The sequence below is a fragment of the Anticarsia gemmatalis genome, chromosome Z, assembly GCF_050436995.1.
Source record: "Anticarsia gemmatalis isolate Benzon Research Colony breed Stoneville strain chromosome Z, ilAntGemm2 primary, whole genome shotgun sequence".
Lineage (NCBI taxonomy): Eukaryota > Metazoa > Arthropoda > Insecta > Lepidoptera > Erebidae > Anticarsia > Anticarsia gemmatalis.
In genome coordinates this window covers 21,939,051-21,964,627 of record NC_134776.1, presented here as the reverse complement: position 1 = coordinate 21,964,627, position 25,577 = coordinate 21,939,051, and the positions used below count along the sequence as shown (strand labels likewise).

The following is a 25,577-nucleotide window of genomic DNA, read 5'->3' as shown; positions in this document are numbered from 1 at the left end:
ATAGCCAAATACCGGGCACACAAGAACTCCGGGCTACTATTTAATATAAAGCAGAAAATAGCAACTGCAGTTTGCCTGAGCCGGGAATCAAACTCAAGACCTCATGATCTGCAGCCGGATAGACAACAGAGGCAGTCAAAAATAGTAATAGTATAATGAAAAGTAAATTCCTTAATAATATTTAATCGAAGCAAAACAAACCCTCGCTATAATCGTGTTGGGTGAGACAGACATATGTGCGAGCGAGAGGGGTACAATCCACGTGTATCCGAGAACACGATACATAATGTATCAGCTCATTAATAGCGGTCTTTCTTTCCTGCGGTCTGCGGTCAACCGCCGCCTACAAACAGTTCCGACAAGCTTTTAACATGCGCTAATTGATAACACGTAGTATTTACGACTTGCCCTACGAACTACTGCCAAATATGGAACTAATTCATAACTTTAAACTATGAAAACCTTTACTTCTATGTATCCATCAGGTTGCTCATCAAATGGATCTTTGGCAGTTGTTTTGACACACTACCTGTGTTTTTTCTGCCTTTGCAACAGATTTGCATTAATACATACCTATCGACGATTTGGCTAATACCTAGATAGGTACTTACTATATTATCTTACTCACATTCACGTAACGAAATGATCAAGACGACATGACTAGCAATAACAATTCGGTTTAAGCATTCAGGCACGGAGATGTCGGGCGGCATTTTTCCAAAACATTTATCTACACATATTCGGATTCGCTGCCCGGCTAGACCGATTAATGCCAAACCGAATAATGTGTGCAGCAAGTCTGACAGTATACTCATACTGTGGTTAAAAAGTTACCTTTAATTATTTTTGCAACTATTTATGTCCAAATTAGTTTCTAATCAAGAATATCTTGATTTAATTATTTTGTATTAGGTTTAATTATTTCTAACATGTTTGTTTAAATTAACCATTACCGTGTTATAATTAGATATAAGTGAAACGATAAATTGCAATACAAAGTAACACCTTCACACATAATGGTGTACTTTTCAACGACACGTAAGTTAATATTCGACTAAACTAGAACCTTATCTATAAAATGAACTAGATATATATATTTCTCTGTCGCTAAATTGCCGTAATAAATATTTGCACGATTCACAATTCTTTTTTATTATGAATCTGGTTGTAATTTGTGCTTGTTTCTTAGCAAAAGACGCAATAAAATATTAAATGTCGTTTAAGTATAGGCTTTGGAAATATCAACTAAACTTCGAACCATAGAAGCTTTGGTACGGTACGTAATACTAACAGCAATATTTCTTATACAGTTATCACCTGCCTCATATTGTGTACAACATACTCGCACGCGCAGCAGCAAAATGTACGGGAGGTCGACAACAACTTGGAAACATCATCATCTACCAAGCCACTACACACACCACACACTGTCGAACAAACAAGCTCAAGAACGATACGATTCGAAGACAACAACCCTTCAGAACCTAGCAACGTGCCCACTGATTCACTCTGGAGGTCACCAAGTAAGCGTGCATCGAAAATTAACAAGAAGATAGAACCGCTTTTGAGAAGACTATCCAAAGTAAGCAAAAAGAAAACAGTTCCCGCCGTGAGAGAAATAATATTCTTATCCAAAATATCGGAGAGATTGTTCAAACGTATCGTTGCGAACGAAGGTGTAGAAGACAAAAGGTCTCCGTCCTACAAGAAAGCAGAGATTCAGGTGAAGAAGGCTCTGAAAGGAATCGACAAGAAGAATACAAAACTTCTTACTGCAGCTGCGAATATGTTGTTTGGCAAGATGTCCTTGCAGAAACTGAAGATCTTCATGGTTATAAGCGCCGGCCTAAATATATTCAATGGTTAAAGATGTAATTTCGTTATTAGCAAAGATAAAAGATCTATTTATTGTGTAACTGTGTATACTATTTTAAATATAAGCACCTTCAAACTCAGAAATAGTGTACAGTGCTAGGAATGCTGATCAGGATACAAAACATACAGACAAACATACATAAAATCGCGCCTTCTTCTCATAAGGGCAAGCAGAAACCAGAGTACGTAACCTGGTACGATATATTCTCACAAACTCTCTTTGCTTCATTCACGTCAATACATCTTGTCATTCAGTATCGCCGGTTACGAGTACAAAAACATAACTATAGTAATGCTCTCTATTGTCGTTAGTGGTGGTAAATAGCCTTCAGAGCAGTCACTAAACGTGGTTAAAACCTCAGCATCTCATTGCGACATTCGCCTTTATGTTTCGTAAACGTGGAGTACACTGAAGCTCCTAATTTTATTTTATTTGGGGAGGGCTCGTAAAGACTTGATTGACGAGTTACGACTTGACTCCGGGGGGGGGAGGGGAGGAAATGATATTCCTCTTGTTTTATACAATTTATATTGTTTTCTCTCCAAATAAACACGGTTCGTGACATTTACACATAATGTTTAGATATTTATAAAATCATCATAGAGTCATATACCTACTATCTTTATAATTTTACAGTCCAACAATTTAGTAGCGAGCCTTGTATGGTTCGCAGCTGGCGAAAAGTACACAAAATTTTCAATTCAGAACATCAGTGGCCCCTAGACTTATGCAGCTGACGGTGACCTGTTTGATATTGCTACTTTTATTTAGGAAATACACCAAATTATTACTTAGTTTATAACCTAGATAAATAGTTCTTATAAAATTATCGAACTATAGACATTTCTGGGTATTCGTAAAAAGAAAGTTCAGTTAAAAATGGATACCATTACATGTTGCTGACTCGTATGCGTAAAAGGTCTGTCGCGACCAACTGACCTTTCAGCTTTACTCCAATGGCTAGTAAATAATTTCTATACAATATAACTACTAACCACCGGCTACTTGTGAGTATTTTATGATATCTATATCGTATGAAAGCATATACCATATTTTGAACATCATGTTTTTTTATTTATGGTCGTAAAAATATTCTGTTATTTCAAAGGTTCATGAGACTGTTCGAAAATTATGATGAATGATAATGATTTATTCTTTTTACCGAAATAAGTTAGAGCTAAGTCCGCAGCCTGCAGCTGGCCAGCAAGGTTGACAAGGCTTAGAGCCCCCCTCTTAGATCATTTTGATTTTTATTTTTTTGTGATAAGTAGCAAAAATACCCTAATTAAATAATTTGTCTCCTACACATTGAAAGCTTACGTCATATAATATACAAGTGAGGCTAAGGGTATAAGGGAAGAGGGGAGAAGTAGGGGGAGGGAGAGGGGTTAATATAAACAGTATTCAAAAGCGGATATTACAAACGGGTGCACGAACGCTTTTTGTTGCTCCCACGGTATTTTTACAAGTTGAGTTTTTATTAAAATTGCATGATATGCCCCTGTCAATGGAAATTGTACTTGTTATATTATACAATAATTATTGTGAGAGAAGAATTTAAACATGATAACTTATATTTCAAAAGTTTCAGGCCTACAAAATTCCTATTGCGAAATATGCTTTACGGCATACTTAATAACATTTTTTATTGGACTTACTGCCTCTGTGGTCTTGCCTCACAAAAAATATTATCTCATCTCTTAACTAACTGACCTCTCGCGTATAAAGTTTAAGCCCCTGTTACAGCTGGTAAAGGATTTGACTATTAAGAAAAAAGCCTATGCCTAACCCCAAATTTTCCAACAATCTCCATGCTAAATTCTATGGATATTGGTTTAGCAATTCACCCACAAAAGCATAAACAACAGACTTTAACATTTATAATATCAGTATAGACCTCCACTGTTAGCGCAACTTTCGTGACAAACTCGAGTATCATTCACTGTTCTTTGTTAACCGAATTTTCGTTTTTACAAGTTAAAGATCAAAGCGGTAGGCCGGGCGCGTCTCACAGCCGTTTTGTAGCCCATTAAGATGATACGAGAAGGTTTTTATTCGCTCCTCCCCTCGAGAGGCTCTATTCACACTTACAGCTGAAGTTTTGTAGCCAACAGCCCGACTGATGGACTGAAACACGTTGATTTTTTGTTTATTATTCAGTGGTGCTCAAGTTGTTACTGAATTTGTTTCTCTACCTATCCTTACACATGAACCTTAGTAATCCTATGGTTAATAAAAACGATTAAAACTTAGCGCCACTTAAGTGCAACAAATAACAATTTTAGCGCTTATTACATGTTTACTATTACTAGATAAATCAAATTATACAAAATCATGGTACAGTCGCAGTACGTATACGTTTCCTCATTTGCTGTGATTGAATCAAATTTACCAAAGATAGTTTTAACTATCTATATTATAAATGCGAAAGTTCGTCTGTCTGTTACGCCATCGTATACAAGTATGCATGATTCAAGTGATCATCGTTAGTACTCGTCCATCTCGTATATCTGACTAAGCAAGCTGACATTTTCATGCAACGCTCACTTTTTAAAAGCTTTTAACCCACAAAGTGCATCAGTACTTGAAGGATATAACGAGAGCAGACGCTACATTCAATAACATGTTCGGAGATTAACATACATCACAAACTGGGCTGTGAAAAATTGCATCCATGCGTCCATATTGAATATTATAAAGTAAAATGAAAAAGTAAATGCAAAAATTTTCCTGTATAGCTTTCACAGCCAAGTTACAGTGCTTATGGCCTATGACCACCAGTCCTTAGCCTGAAATGACGATGACGAAATTTTCAATTGTTCAGTCACCCACATTCCCGATATGTTCCATCAAAAAGCTGTAACTGATTTGACACTCTAAAATCGCCTACCCGTCAACAAATATTGACGACTTGATGTTAGCAACTCTTTATGTCAAAAGCATCACCTCAGCGACTTTTTTCGAAAAGTCGTCAATAGCCGACTACTCTAGCGCTTAGATCAAATGTTCTAGTATGTGTACTCATATCTACGTTCTCCTTTAACTATGCACAATAAAACTAGCGAGTGATATGATAGCACACCTGTTGAAACGCTCGTCAACAGTTTTATGATAGTTGTTAAATGTTATCTGTTTATGGACTGCGGAGGAACGTAGGCTTTGGTTTAGTTGCCGTTTAGGAGCTTGCAGCCTTGATAAACTATCATAAACTATTTTTATCTACATCCCCTATCGTCGTCAAATCCTGAACTTTTCATCCCCTATTCCAGATTTCATATAGAAATAGGGGTAGATTCAGTAATTATTGACCAACATTAATATATGATTTGATTTTGTTTAAAAAATATAGAAATATATGTTTGATCTTATGTTTTCATGTTCAGTTTCATTACAATGGTTCAGCAGTTTAGCCGCAAACGGGCAATAGACAGGCAGACATACTGACAGTCACACTAACAAACACGGAAAAACGACACTAGTTTCGTTTGCGCTGTCTACGGCAAACGCAGATATAGATACAAAAGTATAAAAAACATTCAAATTATTTCTTCTACAACACCTTCTATTAGTAGTATATATCTAGAACTAAATAGTAAGTGCATCGAACAATATCACTTAATCGCCGAGGGAATTAACTTGAAAGGCGTGAATGAGATTATCAGAGTATTAGTAGCAAAGTTGCAGTAACTGTCGACGCCTGTCTGTCTGTCGCACTGAGTGAGGAAGCCGGTCAAACGAGGCGACGAACAGACGACGACGGGTGGAAAGTTAAACAGAAGTGTGTATTAGCTATTGTAAGTTAGTTAGTGAAGTAGAAGTAGGTTTGGTTATTTTTATTATGAGAGAAGAAATTATTTGATTTTGCTTCAGATTTTTGTTTTCAACGGTATTTTGCTTTGTTAATATCTTCAGAAATATAAATCAAATGTTACATTTGACTTTAATAAATATTATTTTTTTGTTGCTTCTGCGGTCTGAGTAAAAGTGAATAACTGCTGCTTATGAGGTCTCCGGTTCGTCTCCCGGGCCGGGTAAAATGTTATGGCTCCTTTTTAATTTTATTTGAATATTTTTTCTCAATTGTAGCCCGGAATTTGTATGGCTTGTTTCTTAGCACATAGGAACAACATTCTAAATAGCGAATCATGGGTGTATTTAATACACCACTGCAACTCGTTTTAGTATAACATGCGTGAAGTGATAAAAATATATATTTCGCTTCACTTGTTATCTCGTCTAGACGTCCTAATTTTAACAGTGGGTTACCCCAAATACTTATATTTAAAAGACCATATATTTTGGACCGGTGCTCCGAGGCTCCGGTGCATTGTAAATGTCGCTCAAATGTCGTAAAGCGACATTTCCTAAGAAATAACCCAAAGGTCACGATGCTAATTACGTAGCCAATAAGTTTAAGGTGACTACACAGAGCTGCCCCTGCTCTGTGTATGTCTGTGGGCAATAGCGAATATGTCTGCTGATCACAGCGTCTCGGGTTTGATTCTCGGATTCTCATTTAACCCATTTTGTACTCTGAAGTTAGATATAATAATACGACTGCCTCCATGGCGCAGTGGTTTAGGTCGCCACGCTAAAATCATTGCGTTAGGAGGTCGTGGTTTCGATTCCCACATGGACCAATTATTTGTGCTATACACAAATAATTGTTTCGGGTATGGTCGTGCTTTGTGTCCGTTGTTTGTATGTTTGTAAAAGACCCGCGACACAACAGCAATTCTTAATGCGGGAGTTGTCCTTTAAAAAAGTAAAGAAATAATAAGCTCGACTTCCTATTACTTGAGATTTACTTACATTGATAATAGCGACACGTTGGTGTAGGTATATCACACTACTTTGCACACACCTTCATTTAACAGTATGTTACAAGCAAAAGAACATTTTAAATAGGTAAGCGTTCCTGTGTAGTGAACACAAAAATCGCTTTATCACTATAATTCGACACCCATGAAAGTGATACTATGCCAATATGCTTACAATTGATTTGCTTATAAATGCATGTACGTATTAAATATTACTAAGAATCATTACGACATCTAGCTCCTATTTCACTGTTGAACAAAATTGATATTTTGCAATCTGTATTTATGAATATGGCGCAATATGGGTTGATATGGATCTATTTATGTTAAAAATGTCCATCAAAATATGCCGTCATTATGTCCTATCAAGAACATAATAATGTTTTTTTAGCCGATATTAAAGACTGAAAATTGCTTTTTGTCTATAGTGTCCAAATGTGTTCACAGTACAGAGGTACACTTTCTATTCAGTCACTCTTATAGCCCAGTAGGGCGGATAACCGACACGACCAAGGAGAGGTCAGGCGCAAAACCGACCGTTTTCATTCGCTCCGAGACCAGGAGGTTTACAACGTCAACTTCCTAACTCCGGGCAATTCTCTAAGCATTTTTTGACAAAAGTACTCAATTACAAATATTTAGCTCGACCCAGGATTCGTACCCGAGACCTTTGTGATCGTGCCACAGAAACAGCAAAACAAAAATTTTATTTAAGAGCCAAAGTTTGTTGCTGAGTTCACAAAAGAACTGATATCAAAATGGGTATCAAATTCACTGACGATACAATGACTGAATGTACTATAACTAGATAACTAAAGATATAGTGAAGCCTAAGATCTGCCTGCGGACGTGCATACACGTTTGTTCATTATACAATGCGCAGTATACTCGTACACAAGTCCATGTAGTGTGTGCCGACGAGGCGATGGAGCGCTTCCTTTATGTGACGTCTCCCTTTGTCTCATTGTAATCTCGAATGCCAGCTGCCTTTGAGACGCTCTCGTTAGTTCAATCAGATTTGTATTCGATAAGATTAGATCCCGTCTTAATCCGTGTGTTATTTGATACTGTACATAACTGCTTTGTAAAACAAGTCATGGAACTTTGATGAAATGACAATTATATAAATAGATGAAACTAAATTTATGGTATACTCATGTAGTATTTAAAATGAAATTCCGTAACAACAAATGCAATAATTTATTTGTTCGGAGAACTGCTGTAAAAGTTAAAATTAAAAGACTTATGACCAATATCACCTTTTGCAAAAAAGTATAAGTTGGCTAATCAGATAGAATATTGAGAGATTATTTTATATTCTAAAATTTCCTGTTATTTAATCTATCGAATATTTTACCCAACACTTATCAATAAGCTTCAAAACTGGCCTTTAAGCAAGTAAATGACTTAAACAACAATTTTCTTTTACAAAATGAATTTAAACGTAAACACTAAACACCTATTCACAATATTTCAAGACAAATCATTTCCTTTCCGTTTATTTGAATGAAAGCCATTCATCGGCAAGTAAGCGCGTTCGAGTCGGGTACCAAACAAACTCGAGTCGATTGAAGCGCGAGTGAGCCGGCGCGACGTGATCGACGCCTATTGTCGCCGGCCCATTGTCACGGCGACAACACGCTGCACGGAACATGGGTAAAGACGACTATATATTGACTAAAGAAAACTTAAAGACGTTGCAAAATAAAATTGACTTTGATTTTCTGTGAAATACCTGCTGATTTTTGCAACAGTAGTGTGATTTCTGTAATTAAAGTATAAACCATTTTCGTCACTGCACCATAGAGGCTAATTCTTAAAGTGTGGGTAGAAATGTCTATAATTTACATTTAGGTAAATCGGGCCATACAATGACGGATAGCATTGCCGTGATAATTATTCTTCTGGGCATCAATTTATCATGCCAAACTACTTCTAGCTACTCAACTTCACGCTTGTACCCAAACCACTAAATACGTTTTCCAAAAGCTTTTCAAAATAAACTTTAACAAAATACGCAACATAAAACAGTTTGTTTAGTCATAAACTTCAAAATAACAAGTCGACTGTTGACAGTTCTGCCTCACACGATCTCACCGAGAGAGGTCTGATGCGACGGCTTAAAAGCATTGTCCTCACATGCAAATTTTGTATAAATAGACTTAATAAGTAGTGACTTTTAGAAAAATAGTGAAGGATTTTATTCCGAGCTCAACTTAGCCAAATTGCGGTCGACATATTGACATACTAAAAATGCATATTTTAGGTTGTATTCCATTTCCTGTCTACAATGTCGTGTGGTCTTGGGTTCGATTAAGCTTGTCCGATTTAGAAATACTCTCGGTCTGGATGAAGCCGTGTCGCTTTCATATTGTTACGTAAGTATCTTTACCATATTTTTACATTGAATGAATTAATAAACTTTTTAGGATTTTTTAATTTTTTAACTCAGTCAAGTTCTTAATGTCCACAGTAAATAACCTAAAAGATTTTTTTTCTTAGTCAAAGAAAAACGTAAGTTTCGTTCCAAGCCAAGTGTGTGTGAAGGTTCTCTTAACTAGCCGGTAGAGGGCGTGCTTGATCGGGGGTGCGAAATTGAAACTCTTGAGAGGTTCTCGAGCGAGTGGCGATGTCGATGCGAAGAGGCTCCGGCTCTAACAATGGATTCCATTTCAATTAAACGAACAAATACGGTACATTTTAGCCATTTCCCCTTGCTCTGTGGTCAAACTAATGATAAAGTTAATCAAGCTGAAAGGTTGGCTTACTGTATGTTATCTGTAGTAAAAAGATAATGGGTTTTTATTGCGAGTATTCTAAAACTATGAGATACCTACCCATCTTAAATTAGTTATTGCCATAGAATCTACGTAAACTCATACATTTTCCCTTGGGGATTAGAAGACCATGGGGAAGAGAAGATCCCTCAAATTTTAATTGAATGCCAAAAATCCGCTTGAATGGACAACGACTGGAGTTTAGTTTTATGCAGAGGTTAATAATATAACAACTCTTAACGAATACCTCAATACTTCAAGATAATTATAGAAACGAGTCCATTACAAAAATAAGAGACGATCAAAACATCTGTCAGTGGTATAAAATGCATTTCTCGGGATCTATTTCTCGTAAAAACATTTTCCACTTCAGTGAAACTGCTAATTGGAAAGATATCCATTACTTATCCGCAGAATCTCAGTGCGGCTCGAGTTTCATAGCTACTGGAAACAAACAACCTTACTGTTATTTTTGTTCATACATACACGGAACCACTGATATCTTTATTACATTACATTATTATAATATGTTCAACTAAACATTGTTTTTTCTAGGCTGTAGTTTTTGCATTTAGTTTAAAATTTACTCTCAGATTCAGTTTTGAAAAGCAAGATATTTATTTACATAATATGCTGATCGAACATTTAATTATTTCTACATTTCAATGAAATAGTTAGGTACTTATAACATAGAGACAGACCAGACACGCAAACCTTAAAGCCCTTTCTCAGTCCGCGAGGAGATTCCTACCCAGCAGTGGGACAACAACAATGACGGTTTGAAAAAAAGTACACCTGAATACCTACACGAACATTTTAGTAAATAAAGTATTTCTAGATGGATGTGCAGACGCCACAAACGACTGAGAGGACTTGAAATCCCAGAAAAGGACCTTGTTCAGCAATGGGACACAGCAATATTTTAATGATATAAAATCCATCAATATGCGATGCGCGATTTTCTTTTGTTAATTACAGCAACTGTAATTATTGTTCATAGTACTACAGTGGTTTGTTCGCCTCAACTCGATAGTATCGAGTGCTTCCTACTCGCAATGAATCTGTTTCGCCATTGTCCGTATTGTCTTCATTGCTCTTCATTACGGTGAGCTTTCGCTGCGTTTTCAAGTGTCATCCAGTTGGCTGGTTCATTGTTGTGGGGACGGTGGCTCGGTTTATCATTATTGGTTCGGTTTGAAGACTTTTATGCAGTTTTGTTTTATGATTTTTGGAAAAGGACATTGCGCATTTTTAATCACGGTTTTCATTTTATATCAAGTGGATTCAGATTTTTTTTATCTTTGGCTTGTACTTATTGCCTTTTTTTTTTTTCGTCAGGAAAATGCATTACTGCATGTGAAATAGGTATGCCAATTAATATGAAAGAATCTTTTTCGTTACAACACAGCATAAAAATATCTAAGTTGGAATTAAGATTATATTTTAAAACTGTAACTACAATAACCAGACGTAACTATAAAGCGCAACAATCCGACAATAAAAATGCGGTACTCAAAAGGCTCAAAATCCATTTCATAAAACAACCGAAAAATCCACAGACTAAAAGGTTTTAAAGTTATACACTAGTTGTTCCATAGGGTAAAGGTTGCTGCACACATAACTAAACCGGTGTAAATCGTCAGAGCCGGGTGGTAAAATAAAAGGTCTAGCGTTAATGAATTATCTAAGGCCACAAGCTGTTAGGACGTTGGCTCAGCCTGGCTTCTACTGACTTATTACATTCCTATAGCGGCATATCCTATAACTGCAGAAAATCACCTAAAAATAAATATTTTTTTAAATTATCTATGGCGAAGGAACCACCTAAATGTTACCGAGCCGAATAACACCGAACATGTGCAGTAACTGCATCAGGTAAGCTTTGTTGCTCGCTTGCGTTCGTAACTACGTGTGCTGCGACCCTCAGAGGCGATGTAAAGTCCCATACATCGATGGAAGCGCGGACGTTATGCCTCGTCACGTCTCGTGTTATAAATACACCGGCACGTTCGCACTATCTCTTACCGATATCGGCTTTTTTGCAAATAAAAAGATCTACACACGTGCTGTGAAACGGAAAACCGTGTGTGTTATTTGTAGAATATTTATATGTGTATTTGTAGATAAAAATGTAATATCTATTAACTTTTAACATTATAAAGAATTTGATAAGTAATCTTGCTGCCATGAAGTTTCACCACGAAACTAAAAACTCTGTTGTTATTAGCTTATTCATGACGACGACTTAGAAATCTCATAGAAATTTGTATTTTATCAAATATACGGTACTTTTAAAATTAAAAATAATATATTTATCAATGTCAGCTAATCGGTACTTTACGCAAGAACAACAAAAAACATTAATCAAAAAGGAAAAATTGATCCTCAAAAAATTTCTTCAAAAAATCAACCCCTTTACCAGACCAAGACTTCCCCCTCCTCTCCCCTATAAGGCTGCAAGGCTGTAAGGCGTGTACGTAGTTAGTTATGCGTGATCACGCATCACGATCGGCACACGATCAACACGCCGTTCCTCCGCGGCGCTTACCTCATGTTTACCAATATTACCAATACGTATCGTCTTTACAACCTCACTTAGTATCACTATTATTATAACCATATACTGTGGCATAGTTTAGATATCTAGCCTTTTTATGAAGGCTGTACGAAAGTTAGCGAGTAACGCCGCTGACTGTGGTTACTATATTTTGTAAAGTTAAACTAAGGGCTGATTTTACGACTCATAGATAAGTTTCACAATAGACAATAATGGAAACTGCGACTGACAAGCAAACAAATTAAATTATTAATTTTACATTTCGTTTTATTATGAAAGATTAGTTTGTCAAGAAGAAAACGTATTGACAACTTACGGTAAGGTAGAAATGCTACCATTTACTTTATGATGAAAATACGGCTTATCATGAAAAATATTGTTTATTTTGAAAAAAACAAGTAACTACATAACAAACTGGATTTTTTACCAGCTCAAAATATTTCACTATATCTATAGCTTTCACCGCCATTTAGAAAAAATCACAACTTAGAAACCAACTTCCCTCCCGTAAGACAAAACTAAAACAATCTCCATAAACAATATTGTTTGGAGATATCAATCCAAACAAGAAGACGCTACACCATTAAACCTCACTAAACAGAACAGACGGCTTAATAATAAACGATAATAGTAATTACTAGGCCTGTTACGGATATGGGTTTTCGGATACGGATATATTCATAACATTACCTAAGTTTCCTCTATAGTTGCGTATAATAAAATATTTTCCCGGATCATCCGTAAATTTCGGATACGGATATAAGATTTTGTAAAAAACCCAAATAGTAATCACTCTGCATACATATATCCGAAAATATCCGAATCTTACATATCGGATATTTTTTCGGATATCCGATAGTTAACGTTCCTAATAATAACCAACATATCATAGTCAGCAAAAACGAGTCATAATACAAGCAATATTATTACAAAACAAGAACACACACACACACACACAGCCGGCGGCAGTGTGTGTGTTTGTTTGTACACAGCTGTAATGAACGATGTTATTCCGTCATTAGTTACAGATATTGGCCATCGCCGGAGGCTGTGTTACATGTAAACTGCGAACGCTGTTGAAGGTAATAGCAATATTAGTAGTTATGACAATGTGTGTGAATGTGAATAGGGTACTTGGCTACGAGACAAATCAGCTAGTCTTTATGAAATTACAAAAACGTATTTTAGTATATAAATACTAGAGGTATATAGTGACGTCCCAATATCGTACTTTCGTTGAGATCGAACAAGGACAAGTCCACATTTCGTTAACCTAGTCAACTACAAATACCTGCAATTTAAACAAAATACTAAGCAATGAGAAATAACTTGAAACTAAACTGCCGCGCTAATTTGGACGATCGCAATGATTTTATTGTGAGTACATTACTGACTGGACGGGACTCGGTTTCTTAACGTTCCAACGTTATTTTATCTGCCTAAAATTAATTAATAGACATACAATGCGAAAGTTTAACTCATAGATATTATTATAAAAAAAACTCAAGCATTTTCGAATCTGTCTTCATTATTTCAAGGACAATTTACACAATGCCATCGCACCCTAAAGGTCGCAGTACACGTAGATAACGAAAGCCTGCGTGGACCGGAGGCCGCCTCGCCTAAATGACCGCCTCTTTGTCTATTAGACAACATTAAGATTCTGTCTGTGAATGAACCTAGCTCTACAATATTAATGTGCTCAGATTAGGCGCTATAATCCTGTAGGCTACACTGCAGACGAATTAAAAATATAATTTCACTTGAGCAATGAAAAATAGAGGATTAGTTTGAGTTCTTAGACTATTTTTGTTTTGTGTCTAGATCGTAAAGGATACTTAAGCCAGCTAAAACCGATTGGTATTTACGTAAGTAAGAACATTAGTTTTAAAATAACTGTCTCTTAATGTTTATCAGTTTCTACATCAAAGATCCTCAAAGATACAAAAACGTACCAAACGTGAGCAAAAATAAGGAAACTTGTATCCTCAACCCAATCAAGGAAATCAAACGCGGCACAAACACGCTCGTATACAATATTCATAGATAATAAACGTAAGATCCACGTAATAACAACGCTAAGCTGCGAACACAACGAGGCACTATTATCCGACTAAATCCCGACCGTTTAAGGCGACAATCGCCTCAATACTCAGATTAACCCTCCGCCAATTAGGGTGCCGAAAAGCACAGCTGAGGTCCCTACGGTGTCAACGATAGCAACCGAAGTACACCGGCCTCTCGAGACCCGAACACTCCCGAACACACCCGAAGATACCCGACACGTAATTAAATCTGTGAGCTGCACCTTATTCGGCAATTTGTAAGGTACCGAGATTAGAGGTGACTTATGACCTTCTAACACGTACGATGTGTTTTATTGAGCTAGTGAGATTGTTGCTTTAGTATATATTATGTGGATTTTGATATTAATTATGTGTGTTATACAAGAGTATTGAAACAGCATACATTTTAAGATAACTGATTAAGTTTAAATAATCGACTTTTCATGGTACTTCTAAAGCTTTCAGAAAGCTTCAACTATTTTGACAAAAGCAAAGCAAACTGTATGAAAAAGTGCGATATGTTTCTATACAAGTCAAACAAAGCTTGCACGAACAAACGAGAGTGCCAAATAAACTCAACAAACATCAACACAAAAAATTGTTTGTCCCGTTATTGAACACGTTGAAATATAAACAATCAAATAAATTGCAAATGTGACAAAACGCGGGGAGCAATAAAAACGGTAAAGTGTAAAATATCGCGTGACACGGATTCAATTAGGCGTGTTTATAACAATTTGTTTGTTGCGAGCCGCTCGCCGGCCGCCCGCCGACCGCTGAGTTATGAGACACGCTCAAACAAGCATTACCTGATCTCTGCTCCACGTGGAACATGAAGTGGCGGACATCCTGTTATAAGTATACTTTTATGTTCTTTTTCACCCGTGACTGTCCCTCTGCTGGGTAAAGGTCTTCTCCCAAACGAAGAAGGCCTAGAGTCTACGACGTTACTAAATGTGGCAGTAAGGGGCTTCGATTGTTCGATTTTGGTACACTGGTTTTTGACCTGCTGTAATTTACGACAGTAGACTTCCCACTACTACTGTAGAAAACCGGGCGGGACCTGGGTGCGCTACTAACACCTCTGTTCACATTGTCTGGTATAAGTGGCTTGATACATTCTAATTTTCACGTTTTATACTAATTTTTGTTTAGTCACTATAATCCATGGCTTTTGCTATAATTTCTTCACCAGTCCGATCAAATTAAAGGGTTGAACACTGAAGCCCAAACTACAGATAAAATAAACTTGTTCGCAGTTGTACGTGCTTTCATTATCTACAGTAAGTTCGGCACGCCGCAGATCCGGACTAAAATGTCAGCCGTAGTACAGTGAGATTAAAATTAAAGCGTTTATTTAAATTTTAGATTAGTTAAAAAAGCTTGGTCAAAGTGTGACTTAATGACTGCTTTTCTAATAAATAAAAACTAGATCTACCATTTAATGGAAGTCCTCAACCGTTCCTGAGCTATCATGGTAGACTCATGGCCTAACCGCTCCCTCGTTACAGAAGGAGACTAATGTTCAGCAGAGGCATAGTAATGAGTGTATTGAGTGAAAAAAACTTTGAATTGAACCCATATTTGCAAAAGCAATACTAAGAATTTTATTCATTGAAAAAAATTTAGAAGTTACGAGGCTAAAAGACTTTAAATCTGTTTAAAATTATACAATTTAATCCAAAATACTAGGCACATTCTAAAACCAAAACTACACTTAATCGTGTACTACAATTAAATCCACTCAAACGTTTAATTACAATCTTGCAATAATCAAAGTTAGCACATCGTTCTACCTGAGGCTTTCGATCGTTTGCGGTCCCAGCGTCGCTCCCTGCGGCACACCCGCTTGCGTTTCACTTTTGATACGACTTGGCAAATTCAATTATCTGATTTCGTTTGCTCTTGACTTCGCCTCACAAAGTTTGGGGACCGAACTATTTCTTTGACTTAATTAATGATCGCTTTTTGGTTCGTGTGTGTGTTTGTACGTAGTTTTTGTGCCTTGATTTAAACACTGAATGTTTAAGTTTGTTTCTTTCTGCACCTAATTATAAGCTCGGTGTGATTTCTTTGCCTCTTAGAACAAAGTATTATTGTTGTACATCGTAGTATATACTAGGATAATTTTGTGTATTTAATGGGATACACCCATAAAATCACCTGTTATTTGCTACGGGGATAGGTAAAGTCCGAAGAACGCAAGTTCCTACTATCCTACAACATGCTTTTGTTTCATTCCCATTCATACATCTTGTCATACACAACATTTAATAGAGTTAATTAAATTCATCATCTTCATAGTCATCAACGTTCAGACCTGTTACATACAGTTGCACTCACCCGTCGTTCATCGGTCATCGGTCATCGGTCATAGGTCGCTGATCGGTCAGTATTAGTAAGTTTACACGTGGCGGTACTTAGGTGCGCGTACAATTAATAGTAGGTGAGCAGATCAGTCACTGTCCGCGTGATTCATGGGTTAAGTAAATCTACGATAGTGATTGATGTCAATAAGGCAAGTTAAGGACATTGTAGTACCTTAATAAGGACCGCTATCATTACTAGTATTATAAAAATAGAAGTTTATCAGGGCGTTTTTTGCCGGCCGGCTAATAAAAATAAAATTTGTTGCATTGTGGTCTCACTGTTGCGGATGAATTCGTCTCGAATAGTAATAAAATTTATACAATGAAAAAAAACATTAACTAAGACATCAAAAATATACTACGTCTGGAAGAAATATCTTTTTGAAATCACTTAGAATGGAAATTTGACATTTCAAAAATACTTAAATTAGAAAATAGACTTATAAAAATGGTCTAGCAAAGTCTCCATTGGCAAAATATTCTAACTACAGTTAAAGTGGAAGTTTTGTCTGTCCGTGTCATGCGGTGCACGGCTGCGGGCAACATGGTCCGCGGTGAGCGCGGTGACGGCTACGTAATAGCTCTGTCGATAACGACGACCAGTTTTGCTGTCATGTGTACACTTGTGGTTTTGTTCAGTTTTGAAGAGAATTGGTCACTATTGGCATTTTATTAAAAAGCTTTAAATGGTTGCCCTAAAAGCGTAACATCGAAAATTTTCAAAATTTTGGCTTCAAACAAAACGGCTGTTTTCTCAAAAATATTGAAGCCAAATATTTAAATAACACTGTTATAACCTCTGACCCAAGCGATATAACGCTTGTAAGGAACTATAATCAAATTATTTTCACTTGTTACTTTCGATTCACGCAGCACCAACTGAAACTATATTTAGATCTTATAATAACATCCTTGAAAACTTAGCAAATCAAAACGATCTCCGAGTGAAAGTTATTCAAGTCCCGACCGCACCTGGTGACCCTCACACAAACGAGCCGTGAAGAACTAGCCAACCGGTGAAACTTGCCCAACTTTGCCACTAACTTCAATTTCACTAGATCTCACTTACTTACAGAAACTTCTAACTATACTTCTATATTAATATATTATTATAGCCAGTGCGCCTGCCAAACTAGAGCCTGCTGTGGTTCGTGAAAACAAATTTTGTTTAATATTGAATATGTTTTATATGACTTTTCTTTATTTATTTTGAAGAATCAGTATCGGAAGTAGGCCTCTTAAAAGTGCATTATAAGATTTTTTCAAGACTAAAAAATATTATTGACGAAAAATCTTGTAAATTTTTTTCAAACGTTATTTAATGTTTTACACATACGAAGTTATAACATAACGAAACATATAGAAAAAAGTAAATTTTGGACCAAAGGGTAGGACAAGTGCGGTGGAGTATTGGAACGTAATCAACTATGTATTTAATAGGTAACAAATGTAACAATGCGAAATATTGCCGAAAAAACATTTACCTGAATTTCAGGCGGGCACGGGATCATTTCGTCCTTCTACTCTTTACCGTGAAACAACTTCTGCACTATTAAGTCTACCGAGACCATTGCTTTTAAACTTTTACTCAAGATTCGCCCGAGATGATGGAGCAAAGATTATTTCAATTTTAGAAAAGTTGTTTTTAAAAGCGCTTTTTAATTTTATAAAGTTTTCATAATAGTTTCAGAATTGAAGGCAGAAAGGCAGAGGTGGTAATTAGACGGTGATTAAAGAAGGTAATTTTAGTTTACAATTTCTTTAACTTTGGCTACTGCACTAAGAATTGCTTTTTTATTGAGAGGACTGTAGTGAACACACCTATAGACATACAGTTAAGAGACTTTCAATGATTGTAGAACTCACATTCATTGCTACGTATGGTAGCCAAAAGTTACGACCTTCTGATGCACATAGCAGTGTGGTAAACATTTTAAGTATTGCACCATTTTGATGCTTTTGTGATTAAACGGTTGGGCGATTAGATAAATATTTTGAGTGACTATAGCTGAACACTCATACTCGGACCCAGGTACATCATTTTTTTTTTAAATAAACGGTTGAAGAAGAGTTGAGACAATTTGTACTCACGAGTCTTGGTATCTGTCATAAAATCAGAAAGGACTCTATTAATACAAGAAAACAATTTACCTAACCTTCCTTTAAAAATATTATTTAATATTTAATATTGAATGGTAGTCGGTATGTTTAGGTCATCAATTTATGAAGCCTCCTCAGTGCTCACTACTCCGCCTACTCGAGGGTCGAGTCGGCGCCAGCACTCCTCCACAACTGGTACTCCAGCGAGCGATGGAACACCAGATATCTTACATTATCTATTCTATATTTATATATTTCTCTATTTAAGAATATAAGGTCTGAGTGCTAGAAGTTGCCTTAACTTTTGAAGAATTGTTTAGTTTATAAGTAAGTTAAAAGTTTTTTTATAGGCATTTCATGCTCTCTAAAACAGCTACAATTGCTATTTTATTGCATAATGACTTTTTTATAATTATTGCTTATCTAACTCCTACTTTTTTCAAAGTGTTTCACTTTTCTCACGAATCAAAGCTTTGAATTGTCCAATAATACCAAAAACTTATGCTTATTTGTACTACAAATGATTTCAAATATTAGCAAACATTTTCAGCAAGACTTCTGTAAAAACAAATTCCAGCCAAACCTAGTCACATACAAAACCGATCCACGAGTTCAAAAAGCTCAAATAATAATTGGCGTAACATCAAACTTTTCGCTACAAGCCTTAAAATAACCCGGCTATTTATACTCCGGGACAAAACACAAGGATGAAGGGACTATTGTTGCTAATCCCGGACTACACCGCAAAGTCGCTGAGCAAAGATAGTTTGAGTTTGTCACTGATGAACTGACAAAGAGTAACAGAGAAGGAGTCATACGCTTGATACATAAGTGTGAGTGAGACGGCAATAGAAACAAAAGATCAACTAGTAGTGGCGGTGCTACTGTGTCGCCGTTATTTGGTTAGCGTATCAGTTAAGTGAGCTTAAGAGTATCGTGTTCCGTTTGTAAGGATTATGCGACTAATAGTCTGTTAAATACTGACTGTTTTGTGACGATGCTACTTTAGTTAGTCATGTTTAACATATTGTTAGTTTAGTCCGTAAATTTTTAGCATATTTTTTTACAAGTGACCTTATAAATTTTTGATAAAATGTATTTGATTCTGACTTTATAAAACAAATATTTGACTGAAAGTTGACATTGCTGTTATCTAAATATTTATTTAGAAATGAAATGAAATATCGTCAATTTTTTATTCTTTATTTATTTAGAGGCATTATAGACATGCTACTAATAAGAAACGTAGTTAACCTAGCCTTACTTGTATTATCTTTATAAGTTGATTAAAATTTTAAATGAACACAATCTGTCGCCCAAAACAAAATCGATTTTTACCTAAAATTTTGTAGTGTTTCAAAAAGAATTTTATAGCCTAGTTTTTCCATAAAATAATTCCGTACAAAAGATACTATCATAATAATGTTTAAGCTAAATAAAACAAGTTGTTGTCCCGTATTTTTCCGCCGGCTATATCTGAAGGAGAGCTGCACTAATTGCGTGTCGGGTGTACGGTACGTCGCGTTACTAATCACTGGATAATATAATAACGTCTTTACGGCGATTACAACACTGATTAGAACCTGCTATACTCGTTTAGGTATAAGTAATACTACGTTATAGATTATTTTTGGACAATTACTAAAGCTCTTCCTAGATTTTTATATTTTGATCATTTAAAGCGTTTTAACAATGTGAATGTGTGTTTATGAGTCTGTACTTCACGTGAAAATAGCGGAACCGATTTTGATAACATTTTACTGGCTGATAAAAGACACATCGGAAATACAAATGGGCAACTACTTGAGCTAGTCATAATATAAAAAAGTACCATTTTATTTTAGAAAAAATCGGTGATACCCAAAAAATTTTACTTAGTTCTCTAGTGCCCGACCGATTAGTAGACATAGAGCCTAAAATAGCCTAGATTTAAGACAGTCATAGGTCTTAATTCTAGACTATTTTAGACCTTTTGTTTTAACAAGAAGCACTTAAAACAGAATAAAGCTGACCACAGCGTGTGCGGCAAAAAGTCGCGTCGTCGAGAGTGTCTACGCAACTGTGTTAGCGAACAATAAACTTAATTACTGTCCTATTATAGGCGCTCGGGCGGCCACGAGAACTGCGACACGCGTACTCTCTGTTTAATTGGATTTGTCTTACATAAAGTTAAGCACTAAAAGGACTGGCGACATGGGTCATATGTTTCGAGAAAGGGAGGATTTGAGTGCCTGGTATTAAATTTGTAGACGAAAAAGAGTTCCATATAAGTTACAGAACATTAATTAAGCCTATTAGTATACCCAAGTCTAATACTAAACATTTCGAAAAGCCTGAAACCCCTTTTTTAGTCTAAAAACCAAGCCTAAAACTTCACCGAACAAGGTCGGACGCAAATAAAATTAATGACTCAAAACAAACCTTAAAACGAGTAACAACAATAAATTAGTAAAACTCTACCTAAAGTACTAACCTCAAATAAATTACTAATACTAAAATCAATAGTAAAAGTAACTCCGAGGAACAATGCGAGGCAAGCTGTCGCGATCGTTCTGATTAATTCGTGAGCCCGATGCCCGACGCCCGACACCGGGCCATTCACCAAATTGCCCGCTAATTAGCCCGATGATGTTGCCTGACGATACTTTAATTAGAACCTACTGACTTTAGCTATAAATCGTTCTCGGGGTTAGCTTTTGTAAATAGAGGGAAAAAGTAAACTGATTCGAGGTCACTTCTAATTTTTTCAAACCGAATTTTAATCATAAATAATGACTCTGAAATTAAAAGTAGGTATAATGTTAAATGTGCAACAAACTATTGATAGCTTGCTGAAATATTAATCGTCACACATCACCAAACATCGCAATAACTTGACGTCGCAATAAAAAACGGAAGTTTTAAAAGTGAAAATATTCAGCTTTCAATATCCGTGAAAAAATATGAAACATAAATATTCAATGGGTAGCGGACACCGGGCATCAGGCGTCAGGTAAATAAATGCAACTTTTATACATAGCGCGTGTACATAGATGGTGTCGTGAACTGTGGTGCAATGAAGCGGACGCGTGTAAAAACCTCGCGCAAGCGACAACAAACAGCCAGCATGTTGATTGTTGATTCAACAGTAACTGAAAACAAATATTTACTTAGTGCCACGATATTTCGAACGACAACAGTCTTGATTAAAAAAATAAATTGCAGTATCTGGACACGAGCATCCGAACAAGATTGTTGTGATTTAGAAAACACATACACGAGAGACAAAACGTATTTAGAATAACATTTTCTTTTCATCAATTGCACCGATATTTGCACCAAGAAACAATCAAGTCCCGTTTTTCGAACAGATAAATACAATTTTACGCAAGTATAAAGTTACGCAAGAGAGTTGCAAAGACTCATGGTCAGAAGATGATTTCATTTTGCTGAAATATTTTGTTCTACGCGGCTACGGAGTACAGATTATCTAGCATCTTTTACAACACACACACCGACCATTACACCCTATTAAAAAAGCTCCAAAAACAATAAGAAGCTTTACCTGACCAACATAAGCAGAGCACCTATCTGTAATCATGTCTAGTATAACTACTCGCGTATTCTATAGCCCGGCCACATGTCGCTAACACTCAAACATGCCCAGAACACGCGGTCCGGAGACGCGAGACCTCTCTCGACACTCGCGACCTTACACCGTCTCTTAATTGACACAAATGTACTCGATGTACCGTGTCAGTATCAGTACGAGCGCACTTTACTATACTACACTATGTTTTGGAAGACCCAACACAATCTTAGACAGTACTAAATGGTTTTTCTCTATACTGTGGGACTGAAAGTGTTTTTTGCTGTTTGGAAAATCTTTTTACCGATTGTTTTGCATCAAGTAAGATTTATTTGCTGTGGTAATAGTGCCGATATTATTTGTACTGACCTGATAAGGTAAGTAGAGTCGACAGGACATGTTTTCTTCTTCCACTCATCTCTATTAGCCGTCAACTCTGTCTCAACCCTTCCGCGTTATCACGTAAAAAATCTATCTATTTTTTTTGCTGGAGAAGTGCTATTCAGACTTTCCTTTACAATAATTGTGGACTATATCTTAACAATATAAATACGCGCAAGGTCCCTGAGCTAGCACCTGCAAATATTTCAGGCATTTCAAATTCGTTTTTCAGCTGAAAACAATACATTTACTACCAAAACGAGTTCAATATAAACCTCTCTACATGAACAAGTACTGTGGAGTGACAATAAAATTGTTAAGTGGATAAATGGTTGAGGAGCAAGAGTCAATCTGCGACAAGTACCGCCATGAGAGCTGCCCTCCAACCTTGATAGAATTTATTTATTTGAATTTTTAATTTCAATTAATCGAGAGCCGAGTGCTGTTGGCACTTGGGTTTGATTGCCAAATTGATTTTAGTGTCGACAGCGGATGTTGGCCATGATTTTTTTACTATTGACACTTTTGAAGGGAATTTTAAATCTTTAATTTTTTATTACAATACTTTTCTAGTTTACGCTAGAAAATGTACGTTTGTACTTTCAATATGTATCCTTTAATAAATAAAAAGAAAGTAAATAAATAAATAAAGTAAGGAAACTCCTGAAAATGTACACAAAAACTATTTTAATCGTCTATGGATCACACAAATAATATTTTTCATACACACAAATCGTACAAAGATCAAAAGTAGCGAGTAATAATTACTGTTCTACTCTAGTCATTATGATTGAGCTTAAAACGATAGAAAAACGTGTTTTGTATTTAATTACATTGATCAATGTAAACCAACGAAATAAATTCGTCGAAAAGATGCGCAAGTTTTTCCGTTCCTACTCAAAAACGGGGCAAGCATGTTTCAAAACTCCGAACCAAAAAAAGGAATCTTTCTATTGATCAAGATACCCTTATTTTTCCGTCTATACAATTTGAGAGGTTCGTCCAATTAGCAATGCAAATATCCCGCGATCCTTCGTATCTGGAGCTTCACGGCCCACTGCTCTAATGCAGCGCAAATCTTCACTTTTCCTCGAACACCGCTCGCTTTTGTGATCAACCATTTGTTGATTAGATAATGTTTTACGAGTTAGAACAATAGGCGTTGTCAATCTGATAATACGGAGATATTGACAGAGAGAGAGATATTCCTTTTCCAATTATTTTGGTTTCAACTGTATAAGAAAGTACGTTATGTCGTTCAAGAGTTGTATTTACACAAATATTTCAACTATCTAGGCATTGAGACTACCTCAACACCAAGAACGCGTTTAAAACATATAAATTATTTCACGATTTTCTCTTAAGATTAGCATTTAACACGTTCCCAACTTCCCAGTGACACTGTTTTTGCTATACTTTCCATTAACTGCGGTACAAGTCTTTTTGAAACATATCCTAAACCAGCCTTTCTTTCCTGACACACACTTTACCAACACCTCATCTATATTGCACTTGCCGTGGCGTACTGACAGTCCGATATAGACGAGATATTCAAGGCCCTATTCTGTAGCTCAATTCTCTGTTACTATCGACTACCGACAACCGACCTGTCATCGAGAAACTTTTTTGGCAGTAAGTACATGCTAAATGTCAAATTTCGATAGCTAGCCGGTTGTCGGTAGGCGATAATGGTAGAGAATCGAGGTACTGCATTAAACGTTTAAAGAGACTGGCTGCCTCGAGACTTTCGATAAAAAAAACTACCTAAATACTACGCTTAGCTAAAAAGAATATGTAGGAATGTTCTCCACACGTTTATTGGTCTCACGGTACTAAAGTACTTAGTATTCCTGCATTAGCTAACATAAAACAATGGAGCGGCATAATTTGTGGCCGCAATACTACCAGAAATTGGCAATTAAGTTAGTTTGGCAAATTTATCGCCTCCCTCCAGCCTCCCGGGATCATTGGCAACGCAAATTGTAAGCTTATTCTTTATTACTATTGACGGTAACAGTTTTATGACTGAAAATGAGAAGTACACCTATGTATCTATTTTGTTAAGCATATTTAAGCTATGAGAGTTCTTTAACTCACATCTCGAAGGAATGCAAAGTCCCTAGCCCGCGCTTGGCCAGCGTGGTTGACTCAAGACGTAACCTACCCGTCATTACGGGAGGAAACCTTTGCCTAGCCGTGGGACAGTAATGGTTTTCTTTAATATCAAGATAATCATCATCATTCATAGCTTTTTTGTACCCACTTGGCATATCCACCTCCCTTATATGCCAGCCATCAATGTTCTCTGCCGCCTGTATTTATCAAAGAATATTATCCAAATTTCGTTGCCACCTTAAAGCAAATTAACTGCTAATAAGTAAACAAAAAACTTATCAACTATAAGATTCTGTCAAACACACTACAGCTTGAACTGGAGAAAAGGAGAGAAATTCTCTGAATAAATAATTCCTTACAGTCACAAGCTTCTTTAGAACATTCTATTTCTCTTAAACCGTTAATTTCCTAGTTTCACAGAAATGTAGCAATGATATAAATGTTGAATTTCGCCGTAGTTGTCCAGTTGAAAGATTTCAATCATTTTCCGCGGGAGAGCGCGCAATAATTGAACTCTGAGTTGGCGAGCTGATTGTGCAAAGCGAATGCCTCTCGATGGACCTCCTTGGCCGCGGGGAGAGGGTTCACTTGAAATATTTTTAACAAACATTGCTTATGACATTATTAACTTTTCTTCTGAATTGCTAATAATAAGAGTAGGTAAATGATTTTTTAAATGCTTGGATCTGTTCAACTTTTTTTAATAAAAAAGAAACTATTTGGAAATTTCTCGCATCTAGAAAACTGACACAGGCTTGACAAAATTATGCAAATATGGAAGCTGATATCTATTCAATTATAACAAGAAGTAAGTAATAATCGTTCGTACTGTACTATGTCAATGTTACTAAGACAAAAGAATATTTTGTATGATGATGAACTTATAAACTCTATCTCTCCCACCGTTGACTTGTTATATAATATCTCAATTACTTTATCATCAAATAA

At 36.2% G+C, this 25,577-nt stretch overlaps 2 protein-coding genes across 6 annotated transcripts in view; one reads left to right on the top strand and one right to left on the bottom strand.

Annotated features, from left to right (window-relative positions):
- The window catches only part of LOC142986077 (adenylate cyclase type 6), a 303,314-nt gene that overhangs the window by 99,070 nt on the left and 178,667 nt on the right, over positions 1 to 25,577 (bottom strand). The gene's annotated exons all lie outside the window — the stretch shown is intronic.
- On the top strand, positions 963 to 1,910 carry LOC142986078 (uncharacterized). The gene is made up of 2 exons (XM_076134275.1): positions 963 to 1,038; positions 1,311 to 1,910. The coding sequence occupies exons 1-2, from the start codon at positions 1,017 to 1,019 to the stop codon at positions 1,865 to 1,867; spliced, it is 579 nt and encodes a 192-aa protein (XP_075990390.1). The 5' UTR covers positions 963 to 1,016; the 3' UTR covers positions 1,868 to 1,910.